The 21,823-nt window shown below is 42.1% G+C and overlaps 1 protein-coding gene across 2 annotated transcripts in view; it reads left to right on the forward strand.

The window, feature by feature from the left end:
- scara5 (scavenger receptor class A, member 5 (putative)) overlaps window positions 1-21,823 on the forward strand; it is a 178,562-nt gene that overhangs the window by 25,088 nt on the left and 131,651 nt on the right. For both annotated transcript variants that reach the window (XM_052586179.1, XM_052586180.1), the window contains exon 2: window positions 9,556-9,677. In XM_052586179.1, the coding sequence (XP_052442139.1) occupies window positions 9,566-9,677 (112 nt within the window). In that variant the 5' untranslated portion in view covers window positions 9,556-9,565. The remainder of the gene's footprint in view (window positions 1-9,555; window positions 9,678-21,823) is intronic.

The following is a 21,823-nucleotide window of genomic DNA, read 5'->3' on the forward strand; positions in this document are numbered from 1 at the left end:
GGGCTGGGTGTGGGTTCTGGGGGTGACCACACCTCCCCGTGTAGTGCGCCTGTTTTGGCGAGGGCGTCGGTTTTATCATTTAAGTCTTTGTCCAGCCCTGGTAGCTTAGAGTGTCCTTTTACCTTCTTCCAGTACACAGTCATATTGTGCATTTCGGTGATGTTATCACATTCTTGGAACAGGTGTTGGTGTTTGACTGGCTTGTTGTTTGCCGTTTTGAAACCATTCTGTTTCCAGCCGGTAAGGTGGCACACAAAACTGAGTCTGGCATAGTTAGAGTCTGTACAGATGAGGATTTCTCTGATGTCATGGGCTGATGCGATCTGCAGAGTTATGAGAATGGCTGCTATTTCTGCATATTGTGATGACTGGGGACCTAACTTGAAGTGTTGTGGGGAACACGGCTGGTCGTTGACCCACAGCACTCCTGCACCTGCCTTAAGGATGCCATCGTGGTTGTAGGAGCATCCATCGACGTAGGCTGTGAGCATGCCCTGACACGCATTCTCTTCAAAGTACCTGTGACAGGTCGGTTGTTGCTGTTGGGGTTCTTGCACGCCCATTTCTTCTGCAGATATGTTATCAGAACAGTTTTGGCATGCGGCCAGGCCATTGCCCAGTGCAGACCAGTGTTAATTTTGACACGAAATTTTAATTTAGTTTTAGTCTTAGTCTTTTGACTATAATTCTTTTTAGTTTTAGTCAAGTTTTAGTCATCTGATTTGTTTTAATTTTAGTCTTATTTTAGTCGACTAAAATTGCTTGGTATTTTAGTCGACTAAAATTGCTTGGTATTTTAGTCGACTAAAATAAGACTAAAATCAATAACAGATTTACTAGACAATTTTTTACAGCTGGTATAGGAAACAAACTTAAACAAAATATATAAAACACAAATTCAACTTTATTTCAACACAACTGTGTCTTTATTTCGATTCAAAAGCTTTTATGCAGCAACAAACACTGTCATGATAATGTAAACAATAACTAGCTGCCAACTGACCATCAATAAAAGAAAAATAACGTTAGGTCCAGGACCTTAAAGCTTACAGCTGAGCTGAACAATAAGTGCATACATTTAAAGTAAATATTTAATAAGTTGGCAGCTAGGTGGATAAAAAAAGTAACAAGATTTTATAAGGTATTCATTTGTCTAGCAATATTGTATGTTTTAAATACTACAATATTGCTAGATTTGTATGTATAATGATAGGATGTGAATATTTCATGTTTCACATGACTAATATAGAAATATTTGTGATATTGTCAACAAGTAGAACATTATAAAATATACTAAACATTAGTATTAATCAAATGTATTTATCATGATATTACGTATTAGTATTGTGCTCGCATCTAATTTGAAGAAGGGACTATTTTACAGTACTTTTCGGTTCGTAATATTTAATGCTACAACATCTACGCACTGCAGTCTTCCAATTTTGCTTAGCTCAATAAACAAAAGAACATCGTTGTGAAATTACATTTGAGAAAATGTCCGGGTGGCTCGTCTGTAAATGTCTTTTCAAATTGGTTGTGTTCTTGCCACGAATGAGCGCTCTGCGTGCTTTACACTTTGTTTTGTTTTGTTCGTCGTCAAACGTGAAGTGAGCTGTGGACATTTTGTCGCTCTTTTAGACAGTAGGGACTTTAAGCAACAGCTGCGAATGGAACGGCTACAGCGACCGGAAGTTTGCCGTCACACCGCTGTAGCCAAGAACGTAAAAGTCACTAAGCAACGGTAAAACAGAACAGCGCAACGCAGCATTAATTCATTTATTGAGATCCAAAAAAATATATAATTTAAAAAAGCAAGAGAAGGATTGCTTTTGGCGTTAAATGACAATCTTTTGTCAGAAGAGGAGTTTTTAATATTGTATGATGTAAATAAGTCTAAAAACATAACATTTATTTACCTAACCTCTCACGTTGTAGCGACTCCGGCAAATCAGCTGTTCTCCCGTAGTAGACCGTTAAATTAGAACGTCACAAAGTAGCAGTTAAATTCGCGCAGGCGCAATACAACGCCAGAATGGCGTTGCCGTTCCACCAGAGGCTGTTGCTTAAAGTCCCTATCACCTCTTCGAATGCCGACTTCCCGGGAGCTCATAAAAACTGAAAACCTTCGCTTCACGTCTCAATAAGTCAGGCTCTGATTGGTTCTCTTCTCTCATGCAGTCTGTTCTGTTTTGCCGGTTCTTTTGCTCATTCCTCGCATCTCTGCCGTCTGCTGATTTGATTTTCGTCACAGTCTATTTTCGTCTCGTCCTTTATTCGTTGACGATAATGTCAATCAATTTAGTCATAGTTTTAGTCTCCATCAGTGCCTTCTATTTTAGTTTTCGTTTCGTTTTCGTCCGCAAAAATATATTCGTGATGAAAATAATGACGAAAATATTTAGTCAACGAAATTAACACTGGTGCAGACTTGTGATTCTGTGCATACCGTGCCTCAACATTGCGTCCTTGGAGAGCCATTAACCATGTGGCTATGCGTGAATTGGTGACCACGCCATCTCGGATTCGCTGGCTGTTGAGGAACATTACTGGCTGGTGGCAAGTCTCTATGATAACTTTCTGTGCCCCAATGTAATTGGAGAATCGCTGAATGGCCCATACAGTGCAGAGCAGAGCTTTTTCACAGTCTGAGAACTTACACTCTGGTGGAAGCAGTGTCTTGCTGGCATAGGCAACTACTTTCTTGTCTTGATCATGCTGTTGGTACAGGCCAGCACTGAGACATTGGTTGGAGAACCCAGCTTCCAGGTAGAATTCCTTTTGTGGATCGGGGTAAGCAAGACACGGAGCTGTGCATAAATGTCTTTTTAGTAGATGAAGTGACCCCAACTAAGAAAGCCAGAGGTGATGGCGGAAAGGAACCGAAACTCCATCAGTGACAGAAAGGAGAAAAAAACCTTGGATGTAGAGGTCTTTTCTAGGTGCTGATCCACCATCTGGTCTGGATACGTACTGGATCCGGGTGACTGCAGTGACCCTCTGATCTGGACACAGATTGGATCTGGTGGCTACGGTGACCTCGGAATAAGAGAGAAACAGACTAATATTAGCGTAGATGCCATTCTTCTAATGATGTAGCAAGTACGGTGTTATGTGAAGTGTTTCCGGTTCCGGTTTACCTAATTAATGCAGCCTAAAAATCCTTTAACGGATTTGGATATTAAAAGCATATTAGTATGTGTATGCCAGGTTAAAGAGATGGGTCTTTAATCTAGATTTTATACTCTCAAGAACTACGAACTGTGTCACATAGATACCTGATTGGGCAGATAGCTGGTCAACTGGTAAAAAAAATAGGCACATGTATTTTACTATGGCACAGTAATATAGTAATAATGTACTACTTCTAATTTTTTTTCTGATCATTTGGAATGAGAATTAAAAGAAAAAAAACAAAAACAATCAAATAAAAAAATAAAATAAAAAAAAAAACCTTGCAAATAAGTTCGTTCAAACATCCATTCAATATCTATTATTTCCTGAATATTACTGATGAACTGATCAAAAATTAGGCTACTGTTCACATGTGTTTTACTACTATATAGTGTAGTAATATAGCAATAATTTAGTACTTTCTCCTGTTTTATTGTTGGCTTCCTCTCTTCCTAATTTGGAATGAGGATTAAAAAAACACACACACACACAAGCATGCAAATATGTTCAAACATCAATTCAATATCTAATATTTCCTGAAAATTATGAAATTCGAGGTAGTCGCCCATGGTGACGTCATAATATGCAAATTCGATTACAGTTTTTTTCAGTCGCTAACAAGCATTTGTCCAAGCAGTTGTCACATTTTAAAAACTCTAAACACAATTAGCACAGCATCTGTCTATTGTGCCCATACCATTCACACATTTCATGTCGTTTCCACACAATATGGAGTCATTGAACACATTTCCACAATGCTTACATTTTCTGAACAGACAAGCTATACCTCCCAAAAAAATGATGGAGCGTTTTTGTAGTATTTACAAATGTTAACACACAACATCCCACAATAGCAAAAACAATGTTCCAAACCTTAGATAGAGTATAGAAACCTCTGCTTCCGCGATGATATCAGTTAAAAAACAATTTATTTTAGCTGATTTATGTTGTGTAAATTGGGCCAACCACAACTGATTCCAATCTGGCTTAGACTCAATGGCGGGGTTATTTTTTTCTATTACATTGACACTTACACAATAAAAGGAGGATTTTGAAGAGTGATATTTTTGGAAACAGAAACAGAAAAAGACAAACACTGTAATGTATGGACGAGGAAGAGTAAGAGCAAGGGGCCCAGAGAGAAGAGCAGGCCCAGTGAGAGGAGCAGGAGCAGTGAGAGGAGCAGGAGCAGTGAGAGGAGCAGGAGCAGGAGCAGTGAGAGGAGCAGGAGCAGTGAGAGGATCAGGAGCAGTGAGAGGTGCAGGAGCAGTGAGAGGATCAGGAGCAGTGAGAGGATCAGGAGCAGTGAGAAGATCAGGAGCAGTGAGAGGAGCAGGAGCAGTGAGAGGAGCAGGAGCAGTGAGAGGATCAGGAGCAGTGAGAGGTGCAGGAGCAGTGAGAGGATCAGGAGCAGTGAGAGGATCAGGAGCAGTGAGAGGAGCAGGAGCAGTGAGAGGATCAGGAGTAGTGAGAGGTGCAGGAGCAGTGAGAGGAGCATGAGCAGTGAGAGATGCAGGATTAGTGAGAGGAGCAGGAGCAGTGAGAGGAGCAGGAGCAGTGAGAGGAGCAGGAGCAGTGAGAGGATCAGGAGCAGTGAGAGGTGCAGGAGCAGTGAGAGGTGCAGGAGCAGTGAGAGGAGCAGGAGCAGTGAGAGGAGCAGGAGCAGTGAGAGGAGCAGGAGCAGTAAGAGGAGCATGAGCAGTGAGAGGAGCAGGAGCAGTGAGAGGTGCAGGAACAGTGAGAGGATCAGGAGCAGTGAGAGGAGCATGAGCAGTGAGAGGATCAGGAGCAGTGAGAGGTGCAGGAGCAGTGAGAGGAGCATGAGCAGTGAGAGATGCAGGATTAGTGAGAGGAGCAGGAGCAGTGAGAGGATCAGGAGCAGTGAGAGGATCAGGAGCAGTGAGAGGAGCAGGAGCAGTGAGAGGATCAGGAGCAGTGAGAGGATCAGGAGCAGTGAGAGGAGCAGGAGCAGTGAGAGGATCAGGAGCAGTGAGAGGTGCAGGAGCAGTGAGAGGAGCAGGAGCAGTGAGAGGAGCATGAGCAGTGAGAGATGCAGGATTAGTGAGAGGAGCAGGAGCAGTGAGAGGATCAGGAGCAGTGAGAGGATCAGGAGCAGTGAGAGGTGCAGGAGCAGTGAGAGGTGCAGGAGCAGTGAGAGGAGCATGAGCAGTGAGAGGAGCAGGAGCAGTGAGAGGAGCAGGAGCAGTGAGAGGTGCAGGAGCAGTGAGAGGATCAGGAGCAGTGAGAGGATCAGGAGCAGTGAGAGGTGCAGGAGCAGTGAGAGGAGCAGGAGCAGTGAGAGGAGCATGAGCAGTGAGAGATGCAGGATTAGTGAGAGGAGCAGGAGCAGTGAGAGGAGCAGGAGCAGTGAGAGGATCAGGAGCAGTGAGAGGTGCAGGAGCAGTGAGAGGAGCAGGAGCAGTGAGAGGAGCATGAGCAGTGAGAGGAGCAGGAGCAGTGAGAGGTGCAGGAGTAGTGAGAGGAGCAGGAGCAGTGAGAGGTGCAGGAGCAGTGAGAGGATCAGGAGCAGTGAGAGGATCAGGAGCAGTGAGAGGTGCAGGAGTAGTGAGAGGAGCAGGAGCAGTGAGAGGAGCAGGAGCAGTGAGAGGATCAGGAGCAGTGAGAGGAGCAGGAGCAGTGAGAGGAGCAGGAGCAGTGAGAGGTGCAGGAGCAGGAGCAGTGAGAGGACAGGAGCAGTGAGAGGTGCAGGAGCAGGAGCAGTGAGAGGAGCAGTGAGAGGAGCAGTGAGAGGACAGGAGCAGTGAGAGGTGCAGGAGCAGGAGCAGTGAGAGGAGCAGTGAGAGATTGTTTTTATCCCCCCCCCCCTTTATTTGTGCTTTTTGTTGTTGTTTTTTTGTTCAGAATGCTCTTATGTGTTTCATGGATATTTTGTTCACTGTAAGCAATACTGTCAAACCTTTTCTGTTATATCATACCGTGTTTCTACTGTACCTCCTGCATTAAAAAGTAAAGGAAAAAAAAAGCTTTTTACTGGAATGCTTTTGAATGTGAACATTACTGTACATTTGGACATACAGTTCCTAACCAAGAAATTTAGTGTAAAACAGTGAATTGCATGTTTTGCATGCAAATACCTGTAAAACTGAGACTGAAAAGTCAATGCAGTTTTTGTAATGTCAACAATAGCCAGTATTTTGAAACATGGTGTACTTTCATTGACTGCATGTACCTTTTGAGGTGAAAACAAGTGTTATTCTTTGACAGAATAATTTAATTTTGAGTCAGATTTCCAGTGTTTTGGTAAAGTTGGTTTGTGCAGAGAAAGATGTGTTCTATTTTGAAATGAAGATTTAGTATACATTTAACAAAATGTGTTTTTGAGAAGAAAATTATCTATTTGGCCAATTGTGTTTTGTAGGTGTTAGTCGGTGTTAAGAGTTTAGAAAAAGTATCTGAAGTATGGTTAAGCGCTTGTTAGCGATTGAAAAAAACTGTAGTATATTTACACCCCACATAAACTTTCGATCATGCCAAACATTTTTCTAATTGACAGTAGATCTCTATCTGTAAGCCCTTTCAAGCCAAAAGCTTTTGAAATATTCATGTCAAAATACAAAAAAAAATTCCAAAAAAAAAACCCTGGCACCTTAAGGGTTAACTGCAAGAGTGTGTCTACCTCCAAAATTATGTTAGGTAGATTATTCCAGAGTTTAGGTGCCAAATAGGAAAAGGATCTGCCGCCCGCAGTCAATTTTGATATTCTAGGTATTATAAAATTGCCTGAGTTTTGAGAACGTAGCAGACATAGAGGATTATAATGTAAAAGGAGCTCATTCAAATACTGAGGTGCTAAACCATTTAGGGCTTTATAAGTAATAAGCAATATTTTAAAATCTATACAATGTTTGATAGGGAGCCAGTGCAGTGTTGACAGGACCTGGCTAATATGGTCATACTTCCTGGTTCTAGAAAAAACTCTTTGCTACATTTTGGACTAGCTGTAGTTTGTTTACTAAACGTGCAGAACAACCACACAATAAAGCATTAAAATAATCTAACCTTGAGGTCATAAATGCATGGATTAACATTTCTGCATTTGACATTGAGAGCATAGGCCGTAATTTTGATATATTTTTGAGATGGAAAAATGCTGTTTTACAAATGCTAGAAACGTGGCTTTCTAAGGAAAGATTGCGATCAAATAGCACACCTAGGTTCCTAACTGATGACGAAGAATTGACAGGGCAGCCATCAAGTCTTAGACAGTGTTCTAGGTTATTACATGCAGAGTTTTTAGGCCCTATAATTAACACCTCTGTTTTTTCTGAATTTAGCAGTAAGACATTACTCATCATTCAGTTTTTATATCGACTATGCATTCCATTAGTTTTTCAAATCGGTGTGTTTCACCGGGCCGTGAAGAAATATAGAGCTGAGTATCATCAGCATAACAGTGAAAGCTTACACCATGTTTCCTGATGATATCTCCCAAGGGTAACTTATAAAGCGTGAAGAGTAGCGGCCCTAGTGCTGAACCTTGAGGTACTCCATACTGCACTTGTGATCGATATGATACATCTTCATTCACTGCTATGAACTGATGGCGGTCATATAAGTACGGTTTAAACCATGCTAATGCACTTTCATTAATGCCAACAAAGTGTTCAAGTCATTCAAAAAGAATGTTGTGGTCAATTTTGTCAAACGCAGCACTAAGATCCAATAAAACTTTCAGAGAGACACAACCACGATCAGATGATAAGAGCAGGTCCTTTGCCTTTTAGACACGGCTCATGTTCATAACAGTAATTTTGGGGGGTTGACTCATTTAAAATAATGTAATCATCAGGTTTTAGACAGGTTTCTGTCAAACAGAGCACATCTAGATTATGATCAGTGATCATATTATTTACAAAAAGTGTTTTCGTAGAAAGGGATCTGATATTCAATGAGCCAAGCTTTATCATTTGTTTATCCATATTGCATCTGTTTTTTATTAAAAACAAATTAAATTGTTAATCTTAACTTGGTTTGGACGTTTTTTTTTGTACTAACAGACACAGTCTCTATAGTGTGATATCTAGGTGAAAGAGTCTACTGAGAATTAACTGACCTCTGTGATGTGAGGCAGCTAGCAGACGGTCGGTTTAGCCAGTCTGTCTGCTTCCTAACCTGGGCCCCAGTTAGTCAAGTATAAACACTAGACTATTTGCCATATTTCTAGAGAGAAGAGTGGTGCCACCCCAGGAGGGATGAAGACCATCTCTCTTCAACAGGTCAGGTCTGCCCCAAAAGCTTGTCCAATTGTCTATGAAACCTATGTTATTCTGTGGGCACCACTTAGACATCCAGCCATTGAGTGATGACAATCTGCTATGCATTTCGTCACCACAGTAAGCAGGGAGGGGACCAGAGCATATTACAGTGTCTGTCATCATGCTTGCAAGCTCACACATGTTATTTTTAGAGATCTTTGACTGGCGAAGTCGAACATCATTAGTGCCGGCATGAATAACAATCTTACTGTATTTACGTTTAGCATTAGCCAGCACTTTTAAATTTGCCAAGATGTCAGGTGCTCTGGCTCCCGGTAAACATTTGACTATGGTGGCTGATATCTGTATATTAACATTCCGTACAAAAGAATCGCCAATAACTAGAGCACTTTCATCAGGTTTCTCAGTGGGTGCATCACTGAGTGGGGAGAACCTGTTTAATGTTTTGATCGGAACAGAAGAGCGGGGGTTTTGACCCACGACTACGCTGCCTCACTGTCACCCAGTTGCCCTGCTACAGGGGCTCTGTTGCCGGAACCGAGGAATGTACAGGAATCCCTGAGCTAGACGCATCCAAAGCCGTATCTAGAGCCCTAACATTCTTACTGTCCTCAATTAAAGTTTGGATGTGTGTCTCTAATTCTGAAATCTTCTCTGTCAGCCTTACTATTTCCCTGCATTTATCACATGTGAATCCCTCATCTGTGACAGAGATAGATAAACTGTACATGTGGCAAGAGGTGCAAATAACAATAGCAGGAGAAGCCATTACTCACCGTGCTTGATGAAATATTCTTACCTCGGTTGTTTGATGAACTTTTCAAAAACTGGAGCGAGAGAGAGGAGAGAAGAAAATAAAACAGCGATAGTTTGAATGATAATGCCAATGACAAGTGTATGTTAATAAACTCTTTCCAGTTGTTTCCATTTACATTGTAGGGTGTTGTTATTTATGAGAAAGTCAAACAGTACACTTGAAGTGTACATATTACCAGATTATTTGTTAAAATCTAAAAATCTGTATAAATCTAACTAAATATTGTAAAGGTAATTGTATAAATATGACTAATAAAACTTTTGGTCACAGCTTGCCCTGTCTTTCAATTCATCAGCTACGTTTTGTACCTTTTGTTTGTCATTTTGCCAGTGGGTTTTGAATGGAGAACAAGACAATGTATCTGACCACCAATGAGGACAGGGATAACAGCTCATTCTATGAGGAGGGCTATGATGGGATGAATCTTTCAAAACTCAACCTGTGTGAAGAAGGTAAGGATCTTACAGCACTCCAGCTCAGCATCTATCACAGAGCTCATTTCCTATAGTATGTGTACAATACAGCCTTCTTTCATATTATCTTGAAATTGCTGCTGACTCAAACTCTTCATGATCCTCAATCAGACCCTGGAATTTTTGTTATTTGTTATTGTTATTTGATATTTTATTATTTCTCATAAAAGTTTTAGAAAATGTCATTGCCCTATAGCTGCAGTCTTACTTGGAAGAAAATAAACTCTTATAATCAGGCACTTAGGCTGCACGGCTCAGGGTAATCAATGTCCTCCCATCTGAGGAATTTAGGGTCTCTTACTATTCTATTGCTTAATCTCATATCTCTGTCACACAAAAGCTCATTGGCAGTCTTGCATGTCCTGGTACTAGACTTTCCTGGATCATAGTTTAACTCTTTGAATTATAGAACAATACTTCATCTCCATTTGAAAATCTTGTTGAAAACAGTAACAGAAACTATAACATAGCCAGAGGTGTAAAGAGTTCAAATTCCTGAAAACCATCCTTGAGTAAAAGCACATATACCATATACTGCTTGTAATGATAAAATCTCCATATTCATCTGGAAGAAGGAGGCGGGAACCGGCGCACAATCAAACAGAAACTTTAATAATCACAAATAAACACAAAACAGCGCACCAGCCCCTCACGGATGTAAAATATAAAATATTGCCCAGGCCTGGTCCAGGCCTGGTCCCCACCGCTCACGGGGACCTGTGGGAACCTGGGGGTAGGACAGAGGCGAGAGAAAATATTTATTCTATATGGAAAAATGCTTTGCGTTTATTCACCACCACAGCTTCTTGTCTCCATTGGCAACATGCACGATTTGTGTCGATTGCAAGTGTCGCAGGTAGCAGAGAGTGCAGGTAGCAATTGCAAGTGACATTGTAATTTAGTTTATTTTTTCTTGTCTTCACCTGCTGACTACTGTAATAAAATGTTGGGAAATTCAAACAAAAAGTTTAAAAAATTCAATAAGTTCAATAAAATAAAAAATAAAGACTGCAAGTGCGTTAAGCTTTTTTCCATATAGAATAAACTGTCTACAACTCGTTTATATCACTGTCTTTGTCCATTAAGCTACATTATGTGTTTTATATATAATGATTTTCTAAAGGAGGAAAACGTTTAATGTACAATTTAACGCACTGCGTTCTGTACTCGTCTGCTTGCCTGTACGGAGCTGATCCTTTTAAAATCACTTAATGCATTTCATAATGCACGTTCATATTGGCTGGTCTCTATATATGTTGAGTCAACAACAAGACATATAGACTATGCCTACTAAATTGTCTTTATCATCTTAGTCTGTTATTAGGCCACATTGTGTCCATAGCCATCTGCTTGCCTTGTTGTACATTAAATAATAACTATATCGAATTTGGTCTTGTAATTGAACTTAACGTATCCTAATACATTATGCCATATTAAGTGTTTGTTTTTTTCTAAAGGAGGAAAACGCTTAACGAAAGACTTTGTGTATAGTAGTAGGCCTACTACTTTAGTTTTAATAGTTTAATCACCACCACAGCGTCTTGTCTCCATTGGAAACATGCACGATTTGTGTTGATTGCAAGTGACGTCACAGGTAGCGGAGAGTGCAAGTAGCGACTTGCAAGTGACATTGTAATTTAGTTTCTTTTTTCTTGTCTTCACAACCTGGCTACTGTTGTAAAATGTTGAGTGATTCAAAGAAAAACTTGAAAAAAAAGACTGCAAGTGACGTCGCTAGCGGAAGCACAAGTGTCTGAGAGTGCAAGTCTGAGAATGCAAGTCTGAGAGTGCAAGTGCAAGTCTGCAGCCAGACCCTTCTCGCACAGGATGCAGTTTAAGTGAAAGGAGACACGTTTTAGGTGCGCACACTCTCTCCGCGCAGAGCAGCATGTATCGGAGCAAGCTCGTCTGGTTTTGTGACAGCGCAAAGGAAATCTGCGTGTGAACAGAGTGATTCGCACTCGTGCAATATTTTAATGTGCTTTCATATTATATTTATGCACTCTCGCTGCTGACTGCATACAAATACTGTATACACACTGCAAACACCTGAGGCACCGCTACAATTAATGAGCTCTATGAACAATGCATGGCAAAAAAGAAAAAAAAGTCCCTGTACACGGGATTAATTTTCTTTTATTATTTATTTATTTTTTGCCATAAGTCTATACATTTTGTTACATCTTTACTATAGTGATACTTTTGACTTATGTCTGTTCTAGAGATGTTACAACTTTTTGATAATGCTTGGTAATTGGTTTTCTTTTGGAAATATCTTTCAAATTAATCCTGAATGCATTCATGACTGTAAAAGCATATAGGTGTGTGTCACGATCGCAAAATTGATCAAAGAAATCACGAAATGTGTCTCCGTGTGGATGGGGCCTTAATCTGTATTAGTAAACACTTCTCCTTTGCAGAGATAATCATCCACCTCACAGGTGTGGCATATCAAGATGCTGATACGATAGCATGATTATTGCACAGGTGTGCCTTAGGCTGGCCACAATAAAAAGTCACTTTAAAATGTGCCGTTTTATCATACAACACAATGCTACAGATGTCACAAGTTTTGAGGGAGCGTGCAATTGGCATGCTGACTGCATGGTGGACTACATGTCCACCAGAGCTGTTGCCTGTGAATTGAGTGTTCGTTTCTGTACCATAAGCCATCTCCAAATGTGTTTCAGATAATTTGGTAGTACATTAAACCGATCTCACATCCGCAGACCACATGTAACCTCACCAGCCCAGGACCTCCACATCCAGCATCTTCGAGATCGTCTGAGACCAGCCGCCTGGACAGTTGCTGCAACAATCGGTTTGCATAACCAAATAATTTTTGCACAAACTGTCAGAAACAGTCTCAGGGAAGCTCATCTGCATGATCGTCATCCTCATCGGGGTCTCGACATGACTGCAGTTTGTCATCGTAACCGACTTGAGTGGACAAATTCTCACATTCTATGGCGTCTGGCACTTTGGAGAAGTGTTCTCTTCACGGATGAATCACGATTTTCACTGTTTAGGGCAGATGGCAGACGGCGTGTATGGCATCATGTGGGTGAGCAGTTTGCTGATGTCAATGTTGTCGATCGAGTGGCCCATGGTGGCAGTGGGGTTATGGTATGGGCAGACGTATGTTATTGACAAAAAAAACAAGTGCATTTTTATTGATGGAATTTTGAAAGCACAGAGATACTGTGACGAGATCCTGAGGCCCATTGTTGTGCCATCATCCACGACCATCACCTCATGTTGCAAGCATGATAATCAGTGTTGGGCAGTTACTGTAATTTGATTACTTTTTTTAGTAACGGACTAATCTAACGCGTTATAATTTTAAAAATAGTAATTAGAGTATAGTTACAAGCCAAGGTCTCTATATGTTACTGCCGCGTTTCATTGCTGACTGAATGCTTTGTTTTATAATCCAGAGATTGTTAAAAGTATGTAGCACACGCACTGTCAACTCAAGTGCCAGTGGATTAGAGACCTTCTCCCGCGAGATCCGACACAACATAGTGAAGCGTGTGGGACAAGACTTGATAGGCGAGTGCAGAGATGTATGTGTGTGCGGGATTTGGGAGAGTATAATGATTCAAGGGACTCCAGTAAAATATAAATATCCAAACATAAAATATCTAAAACAAAATAAATAGTTATTCATCTATTGCAGAAAAGCAACATGAAGTAATATAGAATATAAACAATCAGCACGCGCAAGTGTATGGAGAGTTTCTAATTACAGTAGGTTAGGACACGTGTTTGCAGCATTGAGCAATGCATTGCTGAAATTTTCATGCTAACGTTTCCTCTCATTATAACACACGAATTATAGACATTATAAAATATTAATTATGCATATATTTATTGTGTTATAACAGAGATTTGTGAGATTGCATGAACTGAGATCATAGGCTGAGGGTGAACCAACTCCAGGGTAAGGCTAAAAGCAGCCAAATGTATTAACAGGGTGGCCACCACTAACGAAAGCATGGCCACTCCTTTGGCCACCCCACTCAAGACTGCAGTTCTTGTCCATTTTTTTCTAGACAAGAAATGTATTTATTTAAATGCGGAACCACCGTATCGCTTTAGGCTATGACTGTCACGTTCGGCGTTACAGGAACGAGGCGAGAGAACCAAGTGCAGGTATGTTTCTTTAATAAGGGTAATCCAAACGGGTAAACAAGCCAAGCAGGGTCAAAACCAGAATATCCAAAACAAAACATAAACAGGACACGAACCCGGTGCAAGGCAAGGCAAGACAAGGCCAGAGGTGACGGACATGTAACGCTCAGACATCAAACAAGGACTCCGTGACAAGGACAGAAACAACCCAGGTATTTAAAGACAGGTGCAAACGATGTAAGTGGAAACAGCTGAAAACAATGAACAGTGACGATAAGGGGAAGTGAGACCTCTAGTGGACACCCAGGGATACACAGACCAGACACTGTGACATTACCCCCCCTCTAAGGAGCAGCTACCAGATGCTCCTCAGACACACCAAACAAACCAAAAAGACCAGGTGGGAGGAGGACCGGAGGAGGTTCAGGGGGAGGGATGGAGGGCCAGACAAACTGAGGGGAACAGACAGAAACATAACCGAACTCAAGTACACAAAACAGAAGTCCATAAGGAACACCATATGGTGCCCACCAGGGCAGAGCAGAAGACCACCACAGCCTTGTGGTCAAGGCCAGAGCCCTCCAGGGCAGAGCGGAAGACCACCACGGCCTTGTGTTCGACGTCGGAGTCCCCCAGGGCGGAGCAGATGACCAGTACGCCCCCATGGTTGAGGCTGGAGTCCCCGAGGACGGAGCAGCAGACCACCCAGTGACTTGACTTGGCTCTGGAGGGTCATCGAACACCTGACTCGACTCCGGAGGGTCCACTGGCACCTGACTTGACTCCGGAGGGTCCACTGGCACCTGACTCGACTCGGGAGGGTCCACTGGCACCTGACTCGACTCCGGAGGGTCCACTGGCACCTGACTCGACTCCGGAGGGTCCACTGGCACCTGACTCGACTCCGGAGGGTCCACTGGAACCTGCCTCGACTCCGGAGAGTCCACCGGAACCTGACTCGACTCCGGAGAGTTGACCGGTACCTGACTCGACTCCGGAGAGTCCACGGGAATCTGACTCGACTCCGGAGAGTCCACGGGAACCTGACTCGACTCCGGAGAGTCCATGGGAATCTGACTCAACTCCGGAGAGTCCACCGGAACCTGACTCGACTCCGGAGAGTCCACCGGAACCTGACCTCGACTCTGGAGAGTCCACCGGAACCTGACTACACTCTGGACTGTCTGTGAAGACCTGAGGCGCCTCGGCTTCGGGCACTGCCTCTGGAACGGTCTCGGGCACCGCCTCGGCCTCCGGAACAGCATCGGGCACCGCCTCGGTATCGGGCACCACCTCGGTCTTTGGAACAGCATCGGGCACCACCTCGGCATCGGGCACCACCTCAGCCTCCGGAACAGCCTCAGGCACCACCACTCTGGAACAGCATCGGTCACCGCCTCGACCTCTGGAACAGCATCGAGCACCGCCTCGGTATCGGGCACCGCCTCGGCCTCTGGAACAGCCTCGGGCACCACCTCGGCCCCGGTATCGAGAGCGGCCTCGGGCACAGCATCGGCCTCCGGAACAGTCTCGGGCACCGCCACGGGGACGGCAGCGGTCCACTCGGGAACTTCCTCCTGGACGTTCTCCAGGCCTTGAGGAACGGTAGCCGCCTGTCTCCTCGTCCTCTGCCCTCTATGATGGCGAGTCGGTGGCCCCTTGACTGGCGACTCAGCCATTGAGTCGGCCATCTTGTGCGGTGGCGCTGGGTTGGCGGCCATCTTCTGCTGTGGCTCTAAGCTGGTGCCCATCTTGTGCTGTAGGTCTAGGCTGGCGGCCATCTTGGGTTGTGGCGCTGGCTCAGCAGCTTTGACGTGAAAAGTCTTGGGAACTTCTAGGATCTGTGACAGCATGGAGAAATACTCCAAGAATGAGTCAGCGGCCATCTTGAATGTCGGGGCTGAGCTGGTGGCCATCTGGTACTATGGTGTAAGGCTGGCTTCCATCTTGCCTCGTGGTGCGGGGTTGGTGGCCATGGACTGCAGCGGCGCTGGGTTGGCCATCATGGGCAGTGGCGCCACCATGGCGGGCGTGCGCTTCTTCTCACCTCTCCGTCCGCCATGGTGAGACGGTGGCTCTGACCCATTCCATAGAAGCCCTGGATCGAAGGGAGGCCATGGTTGAGAGCGATGCAGAGTCTCCTCTCGACCACTCCCTCCTCGGCGACCTCCCCTGGTCCCCCGGAAAACCACCAGGCGAGTTCCCTCAAAACCGCCTCTCTCCCGCTCTGAGGCTGGGGATGAGACATGGGCAGACATACCGCTGGTTCTCTGTGTGACGGATTCCTTTTGTCACGTTCGGCGTTACAGGAACGGGGCGAGAGAACCAAGTGCAGGTATGTTTCTTTAATAAGGGTAATCCAAACGGTTAAACAAGCCAAGCAGGGTCAAAACCAGAATATCCAAAACAAAACATAAACAGGACACGAACACAGGGCAAGGCAAGGCAAGGCAAGAGGTGACGGACATGTAACGCTCAGACATCAAACAAGGACTCCGTTACAAGGACAGAAACAACCCAGGTATTTAAAGACAGGTGCAAACGATGTAAGTGGAAACAGCTGAAAACAATGAACAGTGACAATAAGGGGAAGTGAGACCTCTAGTGGACACCCAGGGATACACAGACCAGACACTGTGACAATGACCACATCAAATGAGATAATTTTCAGACGCGCACTTGAGCTTCACCTCAGTGCAACGGCGGCACCAGGGGGGTCCTGGGGGGTCCCTGCCAAAAAATGCCTTGACCCTCCATTTGACCCCCCACCCTCTTCCTGATTAAATATATATATATATATATATATATATATATATATATATATATATATATATATATATATATATATCCGGGATAAATATTTTTTTTTAAATATCTTCAAACTACGCAGAACAATAATAAATAATAATTATTTAGACATTTATTCGTACACTGAACTGATGCTGGAGCTGGTGTTCAGGAGCTGATGATACTGCGCATGTGTGATTCAGTGTGAAGCAGACTGACTCACAGCTCGTCTGAACCAAACTGATTCTTTTGGTGATTGATTCTGAACTGATTCTGTGCTAATGTTATGAGCGCGGGTAAACCGAAGGCTTAAATGAAGGGCAGTCATCACCAATGACATTACATCGAGCACAAAAGAACCGGTGAACCGTTTTTTTTCTCAACTGTTTTTTTTTATTTTTTTTATTAGAACTGTCTGAAAGAACCGGCTCACTTCATCACCTGCTCCTTTGCCCCTTAAGTGCCCTTTTGTCAAAGCAAAATTTCAAATTTCCTCAAATTTTTTTTGTAATAACATTCCCTTTTGTGAATGCCTGCCCACGCCCAATCATAATATTAGTACAATTAATTAATAATAATTTAGCCGTAAATAAATTGACCAACATGATGACATTTCACCTGACGACGACGACCTCATCTGACCGGGATGATTCCTCACGCCGCACACGCATTTTTTAATTGCTAAAGGATATTTTCAACACCGTGGCAGCTGGTAAGTGGTGCTTATTCAGATTTTCTCATTCTCTGAATTATCATAATAAAAATAAAAAACTATTCAGAAATGAATTAAAATATAATTATATTTTAAATGTGACGCTTTTTTTTCTTTAATAGCAACAGTGTTTACAACAGCAAGACCACTTTAGCCTGTAAACTCAATAATATCTCTCTGGAAATTCATGTAAAAATATCAATGTAAATAAAAAATGCACAATACACCTGACATCAAAGTGCAGTGTGAAGGATATGAATAACAAATGTAGCCTGTCATTTGTTTACATTGCAAAGGTGTTCAATTTTAGACAACAACAACTACAACAGTAATAATAATATTGATCACTATATTCCAGTGTATCAGTTTTTTATGTTTTGTAACAATATTTAAGGTGGACTTATTGATTAGGTGCAAGAGTAGTAGTGATGGTTAAAATAATAGATTAATGCTGAAATAGTAAATTGAGCCTTGTTCCTAGATGGACAGAGAGTGGAAAGTAATAGATCAAATGAGGAGATGGAGATAGAGGAAAAAAAAGAGGGAAATGTAGAGGCACAAGTGAAAGAAAGAGAGCAGGGAACAGCAAGCCAGGAGACAGAGGCTGGTGAGAAAGAGGAAAATGTAGAGGCACAAGTGTTTTCTATAGTTTTTACTATAACCGCTGTTCTTAATTATTCTGTAGAACAGAGAAGAAAAAGCCATCAGGTTGGGACAATTTAAGACATTTCAGTTTCTAATCCCAGAGCTATTATTATTTTAAACTTAAAATTGTCTTCTCTTGTGTTTCTTTTTCAAAACTGCATCAAAGCATTTGCTATTGTATCAATACATAATCATCCATATCGATACGTGAATCAGCAAGGAATGCATCACAATATATTGCTGTATTGATATTTTGAATAGGGCCATTTAAAGCCTTTGTAATGGATATGCAGGTCATCGATTCATGGGTTCTGAACTAATGAATCAGGGTTCATTGAATCTAAAACAATGCAAACCCAACACTTGTAGATTTTGAATTCAGGCATATAAACACAAGTCTTTCTAAACTAAATGCCTGGCCTGGCTCCAGCCTGGCTGGATTTAAATTATTGACGACACTGGACGAGACATTCCAAAGTCACGTGAGCAGCCTCAAAGGAGAAACGACCACATTCCTACACACACACACACACACACACACAAACTTTTCTTTATGCTCTTTATGTAAGCCCTTAATAATATGTATTTTTATTAGGTTTGTACTTTGCATAAAATGGTTAATCCTTGTTATGTGAGGAGTATAAGTTGCTAACTTATAAATTGGAAATGTTTCTCCTAACTTTAATGTTCTCAAATAGAATCATGAGTTGTAACCCTACCCCCTTAGCAGCTCATAAAACTTTATGATCCCACTGGGAAACAGAACAGGAAAAAGCCAGCCCACTGGCACCTTCTCTCAATGCATTCTAAACTGGTACCTTTTCTCAATGTATTCTAAAGGTATTAAGTATTGCTTTTTGGTGCATTAGATGTTTTCCATAATCAAAAATTGGAGTATCCACAATTTTATCGTGTGTTAATCTTTAAATGTGTGTAATTCTGCATTGAATGTAACGTTGTGTTTCTATCAGTTATATATGTAATTTTTGGTGTCTTTGGAATTGTCATGTTGTGACCCAACTATCCACCTATTTGAAAGGTGTGTGAAATGTATTAATCTGGAATTACGAACTTGCTAGAATATCACTGCTGAAATCTCATAAGACAGAATTTATTAGAGTGGGTGTTTCCCCAGAGACAATGGAACTTTTGTCACGGTAGGAAATCCATTGTTTCCTCCGTGTCATGTTTTGTGTTTGTATTTGTACTCCCGTAGTCTCCATGTGCTCGTTTGGGTTATTGTTGTCACCTGTGTGTTGATTGTCTCGCTCAAGCTGATCCTCATCTCCACTCAGCTACATATACTCACTCATCTCTCTGTCTGTTGTCAGATCCTCATTCATGTCTCCGCTTCCTAGTTGGATTACCGTCTCCCGTGTCCGTGTGCTGGACTGTGTTCGTGTTGTCGTCTTCGTGTCAGTGTTCCGGTCTGTTCCTGGTTTCATCCATTGACCGTCTTCACCTTCACCATCGACTTCACCATCCAGCTCTTCTCACGCCACCGTAGACCTTCTTTTCCATTGCCTACATCCTGGACTCTGATATCAATAAACTTCTTCTGATTGCCTGCATTTGCTTCCTCCTCTTTTAGGAGCCGTCACAACTTTTTCCCGCTTCAGATCGCGGACGTTCATTGGTTGTTCACGCGAACAGAGGCGTGAACTATTCAAGCCATAAGAGCTGACCCAGGAAGTTCCTCCCCCTCTTCTCCTCTTCTCCTCTTCACTTCTCCTGTGGTCCCTGTCTGGTCCCTCTCAGCACGGCGGCTGAGAGAACAGTCGTTCTCATGGCTCCTTCGGGAGCTTTCATCTCAGTTGTTTTCGTTTCTTTTCCTTACTAAGTTTATTCACCTATGTGCCTCTCCACACGAGGAAGACGAATTCTGAAACATTGCTTTGTTGGACCTTTCAAATACAGCGCGAATCTGCAGCAACCCCCTGAAGACACGAAAGAACAAAGGACGCCACTCACACTGTTCACACGCACGCTGTTCTGTCGAGTCCCAAAAGACCACGCTCACACGCATGCTGGTCACATGCAAGTATCATTCTCTATGGATATTTAAATGCTGCTTAAAGTTTGTCTATGATTTGATTCATTGTTGTCTTTCAAGGGTTACTGTCTGTGAGTTTGCATAACTGAGCTTATTCTGTGATCACGCTCTCTCTCTCTCACCTCTCTCTCTCTCATTCTCTCTCATTGTCTCTCATTCATTCCCTCTCTCTCTCTCTCTCCCTCATTTGGATTCCGTTATGTCTTGTACAAAGTTTACGGTCTGTATTGTCGTACACGTATTTAATCTGTGTGATTTGTAGTTTGATGTATTATTAGTTCAATTATTAAAAACCTATATATATTAATGATTGCTTTTGTCTAACACGCTCCGTTATGAGTCAATGAAATGTCTGATCTTTAGCTACAAGCTTTGACTTTCAGTAACTAAATTTCATAATGATAGGATAATGTTTTCATGGCCAGAGAATATTTTTCCTTGAATAATAAGAAGTGATAACTTTATTGAAAATTGATAAGTTAATCTTACGGCCGTTTGCTGGACAAACCACTGTTTGAGTTGCGGTAATTTACAGTAAGAGATATCACTATAATTGATATGAAAAATGGAATATTGACATATTAATGAGTAAATTACAGTGCCTTGTAATGAGTTATTGATATATGCAATTGAGCTATTTTTCATCTTCAATAATTTGAATGTAACTGTCATATGAGATATATACAGTCATGCCCACAAATATTGGCACCCTTGGCAAATATGATCAAAAAAGGCTGTGAAAATTCATCTGAATTGTTAATCCTTTTTATTTTTTATTTAAAAAAATTCACAAGAATGTATCCTTTCATTGGATAATAAGAATTTAAAATGGGGGGAAATATTATGAAATAAATGTTTTTCTCTAATACACACTGGCCACAATTAAGGACACCCTTTTATTGAATTATTTTTTAAACCTCCATTTGCCAGTTTAACAGCTCAAAACTGTCTCCTATAATGCCTGATGAGGTTAGAGAACACCTGACAAGAGATCAGAGACCATTCCTTCATCCAGAATCACTCCAGACCCTTCAGATTCCCAGCTTCTCCTCTTCAGTTCACTCCTCTCATGTTCTGTAGGGTTCAGGTCAGAGGACTGGAATGGCTCTAGCAGAAGTTTGGTTTTGAGCTCAGTGACCCATTTCGGTGTTGTTTTTGAGGTTTGTGTTTGGATTATTGTGCGGTTGAATGATCCAAACATGGCCCATTATAAGATTTCTAACAGAGTCAGTCACTTTTTGATTTTTTATCTGTTGGTATTTGATAGAATCCATGATGTCATGTGTCTACACAAGATGTCCAGGACCTCCAGCAGAAATATAGGCCCACAACATCAAAAATACAGCTGTATATTTCATTGTACACATGGGGTACTTTTTATCCCTGTTTTCACCAAACCCATCTTGAGTGTTTACTGCTAAAAAGCTCATTTTTAGTTTAATCTGATCATAGAAGCCAGTCCCATTTTAAGTTCCAGTCGTGTCTGATAACTGAATATGCTTTAGTTTGTTTTTGGATGAGCTAGGAAATTTTTCTTGAAACCCTCCCAAACAACATGTGTTGATGTAGGTTCTGTTTGACAATTTTTTTAAAGGTTTTCTGAACCAGAAACTCAACTATTTTCTGCAATTCTCCAGCTGTGATCCTTGGAGAGTCTTTAGCCACTCAAACTGACCTCCTCACCATGCATTAGGACGATATAGACACACGACCTCTTCCAGGCAGTTTTCTAACATTTTCTGTTGATTGGAGATTCTTAATTATTGTCCTGATGGAGGAAATGGGAATTGTCTA

The sequence above is a fragment of the Carassius gibelio genome, chromosome B20, assembly GCF_023724105.1.
Source record: "Carassius gibelio isolate Cgi1373 ecotype wild population from Czech Republic chromosome B20, carGib1.2-hapl.c, whole genome shotgun sequence".
Classification (NCBI taxonomy): Eukaryota; Metazoa; Chordata; class Actinopteri; order Cypriniformes; family Cyprinidae; genus Carassius; species Carassius gibelio.